At 38.8% G+C, this 11,465-nt stretch overlaps 1 protein-coding gene across 1 annotated transcript in view; it reads left to right on the top strand.

Annotated features, from left to right (window-relative positions):
* The first annotated feature begins 2,208 nt into the window (after positions 1–2,208).
* The window catches only part of LOC126412743 (protein farnesyltransferase/geranylgeranyltransferase type-1 subunit alpha), a 78,791-nt gene continuing 69,534 nt past the window's right edge, over positions 2,209–11,465 (top strand). Inside the window, exons 1-2 of the mRNA XM_050082481.1 lie at positions 2,209–2,370; positions 10,599–10,722. Coding sequence (XP_049938438.1) covers positions 2,229–2,370; positions 10,599–10,722 — 266 coding nt within the window. The 5' untranslated portion in view covers positions 2,209–2,228. The remainder of the gene's footprint in view (positions 2,371–10,598; positions 10,723–11,465) is intronic.

Below are 11,465 nucleotides of genomic sequence, written 5' to 3'. Positions count from 1 at the left end.
CTCATCGTGAGGACATTGCACCATGCTTTAACTTCACCACAGTGAAGGTATCATAAGTGTAAATCTGTAACTGTAAAGGCATGGAACTCATTGTCGCCTTGATGGAGTTATAAGGATAGTTTTTCTAGGCGTTTTGAGGACACTGCCAGTCTTGCATCTGTTAGACAGTTTGACACTTCAGTCGAAAGTGTTCCTGTGCATATGTGAATAGAACAGATTGATCTGCATTGAAATTCCATTTTAAAGACAAATCTTTTTCCTTGATGTTGCCCAGGACGTCTACATTGTTTTTCTCTGGAAGAGTTTCCCACATCTCCATCACAGGTCTGCAAACACGATAAAATATTTCGATCAACATATGTGTGTGAATGTTTTTTTTCAGTTATGAAACTAAATAAGTCATCATTACGTGGCAGTCTGAGAGCCAAAATCTGTGAATCTGTCTCCGACTGCCATATGCCGACAGTTTGTACCAGATGAAAATTCTATTACGTCTACAGTGCTCCAAAAACAATTAAATAATTCTGAAAATTCATTTCGTTTGAGATATATGTTTCTGATAAATATGAAATATGAATATAATCGTATGTAGTGTGACTGCATTTCCACTTAGTTATGGCACATCCTCAGTTTACCCCTCTTCACCCACCTTCTATTCAGACAACATGGAGTGGCGTTTGGGAAGTGTGTAGTGAGGCTGAGCACTGTGACACAAGCTGCATTCTTGATGTCACTGATCTATACAGTGGCTGCTTAAAGCGAAGGCAGGTAAATTTACTTCACGATATGCAGGAAGAATCCTACCACTGACATAATGATCTGTGGATTGCTTTGGAAACATATAATTATCTTTTGGCGTTCATAACTTCTAGAATAATACGGAAAAATATTTGTGTGAGGAGAGTAGTTTCTCCGCATGAGCAGCTGATGGTCACGTTAAGGTTCCTGGCAAAAGGAGGAAGGTATAAGGATCTAGAATTTTCGACTGTAATTTCAAAAGAACCATTGAATGAAACCATACACTATACATGTGTAAATTTGAACACTTTCCTGAAGGCAGCTTTCCTAAAGGCAAGTAAATAACGTCAGATCTGTAATATATCACTAGTGAAAAGGTACAGACATTATTTTTATAGTTTTAGACGTGTTTGAAACTCAGCATATCTAAGAAATTATAGGTGTGTGTGGTATTAGCTGCAGTTTAGTTTCTGAGTTCGGATATTCAATTTGCTGCCTGAAGTCCACCAGCAACCCATTATAAGCTTCCTCACCACAATATAAAACTCTATTTCAAATTATTATATAGGGATTACAGCCCATTTGTAAATTTTTACTTCTAGTTATAACATAGTGATTTCTACAGTTCATCTCTAATTCACTCTTACTATGAGCTACATATTGTTTTAAGATTTCGTAACTTTGCTTATCTGTTTACAATAAACAGCTCCAACGATACTTTTATTTTATTAAAAGTTTTCTTTATCGTTTCCCTATTAGTCGTAGAGTTAAATGCTCGTATTTCCTCTGTTAACAATGAGAAGCTTATCTCTGTCGCTTTATTCATTGCCCTTTATTTTCCACAAACATATGTGACTCCAGAGCACTGATATGTAGGCCTATTTGCCGTTCTGAAATTCGTTGTGAACACACAGACATGAAACACTGGACTGCAATAACAAAAAACTAAGTCGAACACCTTCCACGCGCTGGGTTAGAATCGATCTCCTGTTCACACGCCACTACTTTTCTGTGTAGATGTGGTTGTCGGCAACAGATTGGAGCAAATGTCCTGTCCACATGCAGGTAGCTCGCTGCATAGTTGTGATATGTGCAGACATTTGCGCCAGCAGACCATTGCATGTGGAGAGGCCTTAACACGAAAAACCAGAATACAGATATGGTACTTTGAAATTCTCCCTCGAGGTGGCAGTTGAACGACATTAATTGGTGGTAGAACACAGAAATTGGCGTCACAAAGTTAACCAGTTTTAACTTTTAGTGGTACGGCTAAAAGTGGTATCACCCGAGGGAGTTCACAGGAATCTGGATATTTCCAAATGCAACTTTAGTATCGCCACTCAAGTTACGGATGAGTGGCGTCACTTTAGTTACACGTCGCAATAGTGCATTTGGACACCTGTTGGTAACCCAAATTACAGCATCTGTAGCAAAATCTGTGCTGTCTTTCGTATATAGTATCTTTGGTATTGTTGTTATTTTGTGGTATTATGGCGGATAGCAGTTCAGAAGAATTGTATGATGATGCTATTTGGGTGTTTTATAAAGACAGAGTTAATTGGAAGGATGTTACACCAGTTCCACAAGATGATGGACCACATCCAGTTGTAGCTATATCATATACTGAAAAATGTGCGTGGTATTTCACTGTCAGTCAAAGTAAACATTGTGTGCTAGATAAGATTGTAACTATTATTCTTCCATACTGTAAGGTAGCCAAGGGATGTGTGTCACAATACGAGTGGAAATTATTTTTCAAGCTCTGTGTGCAGTGAATCATTGGTGTATAGTACTGTTGGGAAGGAAACAAACGTAGCACGGCCTAGAATGTTTGCTGTTTTCGGTTAGTGACTTATTGAATGCACGGTAGTTTGTTGACATCATACAGTCTGTATAAAATTTGCCTAGACATGTGCTAATAAGTGGTAGTTTTATTAGAACCGATAACCATCAGATTCATGGCATTCAGCCGCACGAACTAAACCTGAATGATGGGCAGGTGAAGATGTTTGTTTGGAAAATATTCCAGATAATTAATAAACCGCGTTCAGGTGCACCATATTTGTAGTTGTTTTAAGTTACATGTACGGAGGACGCTTCGAAATTGTTTTATCATGCTCATCTAATTGATTAGTGGTTACCAGCAGCCTGAAAATCACGACGCCGGGCGTTGGTCGAGACCTGTGATGTAACGGAAGACGTGACGAGCGACGTTATAGTGTTATTGGTAGTATATTTATGTGCTCTGTGAGAATTGGGCGTTTGTAGCAGACGTTTGCTTTGGGTGACGCTGCCTAATGTCTAATTATGCTCCTGGAAAGTTGTTGGTTGTGGTGTTTGTAAAAGGGTATTTTGTGGGAAACGACGGTATGGATCACACTATAAGGTGTGTTATACCACGTGATGGAATGGGACATTTGCATACATTTTAATGTGTTTATATTACATAAAGAACTCTTTCGGTGACCGCAAACTATAATTTCAATAAAGTAAACTATGGGATTGTTATTAAGTATAGAGAGAGTCATCTGATGTAACAGGGCCCAAGTCAACATAAAAATCTATCTGTGGTAATGTAGTATAATAATCTTATTAAATTACACTCAACTGGAGTCTGAAATATCTTTTGCTTGATAAGTAGATGGAAAGTAAAGTCATATGACATTGTCACCCAGGAGATCCTAAAGGGCAGATTTAGATGCATAATTTCAAAGGTTTCTTTATTTTTCTTGTACTTGTGGCACCTTTCATACACAAAGTGTGTGAGATGTGTATTTAACTGTATCTGGTTAGGGTAGGTGATAGTAAAGGTCCTTTGTAGTGTGGTGTCATGCCTGTGTTGATGATGAGAGAATGGTTAGGATGAAACCTAGTGCTGGCAAATAGCCTACGTCTCTGGAAGAGCACCGAGGGGACTGACAAGCTTAATATCCTCATCTGATGGACATCTCACTGCCAACAGTTTCACATGCCCTTACATAATGAGACAATGCAGAGAGATTTGGAGTTTAATCCAGGACAGTAGTGCCAAGATTGGTGCCCAGGGAGCTTACAATGCCATAACTCCACCCTTCTGCCTTAAAGGCAAAGGGAAATCGTCCAACATCAAATGGTATACCCAGGCGATGACCCTGCATTAATAATTTTTGTATTCCTGTCTGTTATTTTAATATTAAAATTATTTCTTGAAATGATGTGATGGGAAAAGTACAAAACAATTTCATTTTGTCCTACTTTATGTAGAAGTTATTTGTTTCAAACATGAAAATGTACTATCATATGATATATCATTGATGCGCAATCCAAGTAATGAAATCCTTTGTCAGTGGTTAATATCAAGAATATAAACTGAAGAGTATCACACCTTGACACACATGCAGTGTTATCAGTTTTAAATGTAAATTCAGTGACAGCACTGTTAATTCAAAGGAAAGTCATTTGTTTATCAATGCCTCATATTAGAACTTTTCCTTTGAAGTGCATAATCATCATTTTGGTTGCAAATTTAACAAAGGAACTCGCGTGAATATCTCTTTTCACCATCCATTTGACCATTGGCCGCCCTTCTGTAATCTCTCCACTGTGTCAATCATTATCTGGAGACCAAGCTGACATAAATGGCCTATGCATTGTCAGACCCATTCCAAAAAAGGGCTGGCAGAAGCATCCGATCCCACGCATCGGCTTTGACCCATGATGTAAGGGTGTTGTCGTGTGTGACGGCGCAGAGTTTGGTTTGTGAGTATGGTGTGTTTGTACATGTCGTCGTGTTGTGGTTTGTTGTGCTCTCTGGTGGTATGTTCAGGGTTTTCGTTTGTGTGGTGTAATAGGCTCAGTTTGCTTTTGCTCATTATCCAGAATTGTTCGAGTGTTGGCTGTGTTTGTAGTGGAATTTGTTTCAGTGAGTTAACGATTTTGTGTGAAGGTTAATTTAGTGTTGTTTGCTGTACTTCGTGTGGTAATTTTAGTAAAATTAATCGGTTGTTGTTTCTGTTCAGGAATGGATATGACGGATAAAATTAACAGTGTGCAGGTCAAGGAAAGTGTTCGATCCCAATGTGTGGCTGTGTATGTTGATATTGGTATCGGGAGATGTTTTTGAGCTATATAGGCCAAGGGAAGTGTTTGACCCTAATTTATGGGATCGGGAGCTGCTGTTGAGCTATATAGGTCAAGGGAAGTGTCCGATTCTAGATGAATTGTGTTTAGTGGTATTTGGGGAGTTTTGTGATGTCAGTTTTTTTCGTCATTTTGTGTGGTTTTGTATGGGGGTGGGTGTCTAAATTTGTTTATATTTAGTTTGCCCCCACCCAAAAACACCCCATTTCTCGCGCTTGCCCCGTTAGTGTCATTAGGCATTTTGTGGAAAGTGTGTGTGTTTGTTTTTCAATGTATTTTCGTCCTCATAATGTGTACGTACCGACTTTATATGCGCCATATTGGAATCGTGGTTTATGGTCGTTCCCGCCATATTTGTGACGTCATGGGTCAAAGCATACGGGCGGGATCGGACGCTTCCGTGTTTCCCCAAAAAAGTTATTTTTTTCTCTCTCCTAAACTCCCAGCCATCTGGCTCTTCCACTTACATTTTTGCCAAGCCTGGCATATACTGTAAGTTTAAACAAAATCTGTGAAGACGAGTAGGCACAGACTTTTTGTTAGGCTAGTTTTTTTTTTCTAAATTTCTGTGGAGATATGAGGTTGAGTGGTATATTTCGTAATGGTTTCCTGTGAACAGAAATCGTGGCTGAGTTAACTGGATCACAGCAGATATGTTTATCCTTCCCTAATGATCACTGGTCAGTCATCTGAACTGTCACAACTTTCAGTCTACAGTAAAATAACATCTCATTATTATTCGCTTTCAGGGACTAATTTCTATGTCAAACTCAAGATCACTATGACTATTAATTTTCAGAAGACTTGCCTGAACAACAATACACGAGAGAGGCAGAAACAGCACGTTTTGTTGTTGAGCATACAAAGCTGCAGGTGGTAAAGGCAATATCTAGTGGTAGCCATCTCAACTTAAACATGACTGTCAGTGCTGAGAGATGTATAAATAAGGTTTTATTTTTTCAAAGAGCTGTTCTCAAGTTACCTGAGTATACTCAGGATTTTAAGTTTCTGTCAAAATAATAAAAGTGAGAATTTAGGACTTTATGTTTAGGGTAATGTGTTCCAACTCTCTTCTTTCCCTAGTCTCAAATGTTGATTATTCTACCTTTCGTCACTGTTTTTCCTCAGCTACCATGAGACCTTGCAGGTCATGAAACGAGTTGATGCATAACCTGTTTATTTTATTTTTATTTACGTACTTGTTTTACCTGTCAGGATTAGAACCTTCATACATTTTATTTTCAACCACATCTCCTTAGTCAACATAACAGTAAGTAGAGTACGTGAGCAGTATATAATGATGATGATAGTGATGACAATTAATTGCACAAATTAAGGAGAGAAGAAGATAAAGAAAGAATTGGTATTATGCCTGGGTGCAGCGAAGATTCTTGGATCTGGTGCTGCTGTTATGGCGTGATAGATATTTGGCATTTGAGGAGAGGTATTGAGGACACCACTGGCTAGGAAGCTAGTGCATAAAACATAGTGTATGAAAGCCGTGGCACCAATCTGGCCATATCCACAGTGCTGTACATATGAAGGACTGACATAATCAAACAACCAAATATTCCACTCATGTCCTAAGCAAGTGTTCATGGCTAATTCAAGTCATCTGGCATTATCACTATTTTTGCTGTGTTGAGTTACATCACAGTAGTAAATATTTCACAAGACTGGAGACTGACCTAATTTTTGTTTAAATTGAGGTGAAAATATTCTCTAAGTTTTTTGATTGCACCTAGGGAAGGCAAGAGATTTTCTGCAAGCTGAAACAGTTTGTTCTTCTCAATTTAGATGCTTATCCAAGACATCTTTTACTGTGTTTGATAGTATAATTGGATATCATTAAGGATTGTTAGAGGAGCTGTTTCACCAAACTGTCCGTTAATCAACTTTTGATGTAACATGAAGATGATAAGTGGCTCTTTAGCATTCAGTTTAAAATTTTATGTCGATCATGATACTGACTGAAGTTGGTTGCTGATATAGCAGCAGCAATGTCCCTAGGGCTGGTGCGTAGAAATAACTGGCTGTTTTCATTATATAATCAGTGATTACCAGGATGTAGTGCATATGAGATGACATGATATAGATATGCAATGAGAACAGTAATGGACGAAGGCTGTACCCTGGAGGACTCTAGTGTGTGTTTGTTTCCATGATTACTGCTCTGGCCGGCAGACAAGTCTTTAATATTTGTTTTTGAACTAGCTGTAGAACTGTGTTGTTTGAGAAAAGCAGCTGTTTCATTTCTGTAAGCTTGCAGAAATCAAGCAGTGTCAGAATTGTCACTTCATGCCTATGCATGGTGTTGTCAGTCATTTTAATAAAATTGCTGTGCTCTGATGTTTTTGGAGGCCTGACTGATATTGTCAAGGATCTTATTAATTCTAAAGTAGTCCCTCAGTTGCTCATATGATGGTACTGCAGTTAATATGCTCATCAGGCCATACTCGCTTGGTGACCATTGGCTGTTGGTCATTGAAGGATATGGAAAACTAAAAGATGAAGATTGAAGGCATCAGTGAGAACTGGAATTTAATATTGACAGTGTTCTTAATCATACCTGTGGGATTTCATCAGTACCTGCTACTTCAGAACATTACTTTATTTATTGTTGTTGTTGCTGTTGTTGTTGTGGTCTTCAGTCCAGAGACTGGTTTGATGCAGCTCTCCATGCTACTCTGTCCTGTGCAAGCTTCTTCATCTCCAAGTAACTACTGCACCCTACATCCTTCTGAATCTGCTTAGTGTATTCCTCTCGTGGTCTCCCTGTACGATTTTTACCCTCCACACTGACCTTCAATACTAAATTGGTGATCTCTTGATACCTCAGAACATGTCCTACCAACCAATCCTTTCTTTTAGTCACGCTGTGCCACAAATTCCTCTTCTCCCAAATTGTATTCAGTACCTCCTCATTAGTTACGTGATGTACACATATCATCATCATCATCATCAGGATTTGCTTCCAGCGAGCCGGTTAGGAACTTTGTGAACGATATGCCTCCATTGGTTTCTGTCTTGGTATAGCTTATCCCTCTCCACTACATCCCATGTTACTCCTCTCTTCTTGAGATCTTCCTTAACCTGGTCTGTCCACCTCTTTCTAGGCCGCCCAGTTGGTCTTCTTCCTGGTACCTCCGTCTCCAAATACTGGCATGGAGTTTCAGTCGGGTGCATTCGCTTCACACGACCGAACCACTTCAATCTCAAAGCACTTATCCTCTCTTCTGTAGTCAATGTCAACTACAGGTCTCTCCTTACATAATCATTCCTGGCTCTCTCTCTCTTCTAGCTTTTTGTAGAGCTGACCTAAGGAACTTCATTTCACATGCTTGTATTTGACTCTCTTCTCTCTTATTTATGACACAGGCCTCTAGACTATACAATATGATTGGCAGGTGATAAGTTTTATACATGGTCTGTTTGGCTCTTTGAGGGACTTCCTTGTCCCAGATTAGATTTTGTACTTGGTGGAAGAAGCTAGAGCCTTTTGTTATTCTGTTTAAGACTTCTAGTTTGGAACTTCCATCTTGTGATATGATGCTACCCAGATAACTGAAACTTTTCACACATTCAACCATCTCCCCCTCCAGTATGATGTGACAAGGTGTGGGTGTCCTGCTCGTCTTCATTGCCACTGTCTTGTTCCTACTCACAGTTAACTTGAATTTTTTAAATTTTGTGTTCCAGTAATCTAGTCTTCTATGAACCTCCATTTTCGTCTCTTCCCAAATGGCGATGTCATCAGCAAAAACAAAAGCGTTGATATCTTCATTTTCTTCTTGCTTGATTTCTTTCACAATTGTGTCCACAAGTGTAATGAAGAGTAAAGGGGAGAGCGAACTGCCTTGCTGAACAACTCTCTTTGTCTTAAACCATTTTGATCTTCCGCCTCCTACTTGTACACTGCTCTCACAACCATCGTACAGCACCTGGGCTTTTTTAATTAAGGAATCAGGAACATTATGTTTTCTCAAGCATTCCCATATTTTATCCCTTGGTACATTGTCATATGCTTTTTCCAAATCCACGAATACTACTGTCAAGTAATTTCCTTTTTTTTCAATATTTATCCATTAACTACTAGAGGGAGAAAATGAGGTCTATTGTTCCCCTGTTACTTCTGAACCCATGCTGTTGTTCCTCTAATTGGTGTTCTAGAATTTTATGCAATCTTTTTTCTATGACCTTCTTCCATTATCTTAAGGCAGTGTGATTCCTCGGTAGTTGGTGCATTTCTTTCTACTACCTTTCATGAACAATGGTATTATAATTTCTTTTTTCCATTCATCCGGCACTTTGTTTTATTTCCAATCACCCCCAGCACCTGGTGTAACCATTGTATTCCATGGATTCCTATGGCTTTAATCATATCCGCTGTCGGCTCATCTGCTCCAGCCACCTTCCCACTTTTCATCTGTTTCATGGAATTCTCTGTTTCTAACCAAGAGATTGGATCCTGCCCTTCCTCTAATTCAATGACTTCGGTGTCACTTTCTTGTGCACCTTCCCCATTCACTAAGATTTCAAAATAATTCTTCATCTCTTCTCTGATACCTTCCGTGTCCCTGATAATATCCCCATCCTCTGTTTCAATTGCTCTTATGTCTTCACTATCAGATCTTTTACTTTTCAATAACCCATATAGCAGTTTTCGATTCCCTTTGCTATCCTGCTCTAGTTTCTGGGTGAATATTTCCCTACTCTTCTCCTTTTCTTCCTTCACAGTTCTCTTTGCTTGGAGTTTCTTTTGTCAGTATTCCTTCTCCAGTGTTGTCACCTTGTGTTCATCTAAATGTTTTAAGAAAAATGCATTCTGTGGGAAGATGCTGTCCTGTGGCTAACAATTTATCACAACCGAGGAACGTATTGCTGTTGAGAAAAGTTGTTTTATTTGTATGTAGGGGCTTGAAAAACAGCATCAGTTTTTGATTTTTCTATGCTGAATCTGTACTGCTGTTTCTGCAGTGCTGCTGGATTTGACACTCTGCATACAACACAGGGACTTCATTTTGCTCTACAGGATTGTATGCATACAAAAATTTAGGTATTGGATTTTGCTTGAATCTTTTATGTGCAGAGTTTCATTTATTAACTATCTAGCATCATTCCATAGTCAGCCAGAGGTATCTTTGCTTTAATACATCACTGAGGGGCGTGTTTTCACAAAACACTCTAAGCCTGTGACTGAATTCCCACACTTTCCTGTGTTAAAGTCGGCTCATTGCTTATATTCTGCTTTTGAACATCTGAAGAGATCTTTTGTACTACTTCAAGGTTAACCAGGATTAAGCTTCTGTAGATTATAAGGTGAGATTTTTCTGTGGTGGTATGATCTCTATCTGCCAGAAATTACGATTTGCCTCATAGTTTGGATGGTCCCTCTTTCACTTTCTTGATTCCCGCATGCTGGTGGCTGTCAGAACATCAATCACTATGTGATTGACCCTTTCTGGGATTTGGTTGGTCAGCAACTTGCTTGTCACTGGTCCTTAGTAGCCCCTATTGCTGCTTTTTGGACTCTCAGGCTGTTCAGAGACTAATTACAACATGTGGGGCTTCACAGTCTATTGAATACCCAAAGCCGGAGAACACACAGTTTTTTAATTGTAATCACCTGTGTGTTGACTAATCTGTGTTTGTCACACTAATATTTATGTTGTAATTTTTACAAACAGTAGTACAACATCCTTCATTGTACACATGTTCATTGAAATTCATTTCTTTTGCAGTTGTTGATGTTTATAACTACTTTAGAGCAATCCTGAAATCAGGAGAGAAATCAGAGCGAGCCCTGCACCTTACGAAAGATGCACTGGACTTGAATCCTGCAAATTATACTGTTTGGCAGTACAGGTAATTTTTTTTTTACTTTCTCGAGATTAGTTTGAAGTCACTGTTAACCTTATGTCTTCCAGGATACACAGTAGGCAGGTAGGTTTGATTTCTTATGGTTGTAATCAGTAACATAGTATGAGATTGTGTTGTACACATGGGGCACATATGTGTTTTGTACGTACTGTATGTGGATTAGATCAGATTAACTTCATGGTTTCTACACCATTTACTTTATACTTTTTACACTATTTGCTGTAATGAGTGAATTGAAGGACTGCTTTGTTTATACATCAGAGAGGAAAGGGACCAGTAAGCAGCAAGGGAAGAAGTGTAATGAATTGTGTGCTTATACATCAATCTGTATATTGAGCAAGCAGTAAAGGAAACAAAAGAAAAATTCTGAGTAGGTATTAAAATTCATGGAGAAGAAGTAAAAACTTTGAGGTTCGCCGATGACATTGTAATTCTGTCAGAGACAGCAAAGGACTTGGAAGAGCAGTTGAACGGAATGGACAGTGTTTTGAAAGGAGGATATAAGATGAACATCAACAAAAGCAAAACGAGGATAATGGAATGTAGTCAAATTAAATTGGGTGATCCTGAGGGAATTAGATTAGGAAATGAGACACTTAAAGTACTAAAGGAGTTTTGCTATTTAGGGAGTAAAATAACTGATGATGGTCGAAGTAGAGAGGATATAAAATGTAGACTGGCAATGGCAAGGAAATCGTTTCTGAAGAAGAGAAATTTGTTAACATCGA

The sequence above is a fragment of the Schistocerca serialis genome, chromosome 7, assembly GCF_023864345.2.
Source record: "Schistocerca serialis cubense isolate TAMUIC-IGC-003099 chromosome 7, iqSchSeri2.2, whole genome shotgun sequence".
NCBI lineage: Eukaryota > Metazoa > Arthropoda > Insecta > Orthoptera > Acrididae > Schistocerca > Schistocerca serialis.
This window is presented reverse-complemented; position numbering and strand designations above follow the sequence as displayed.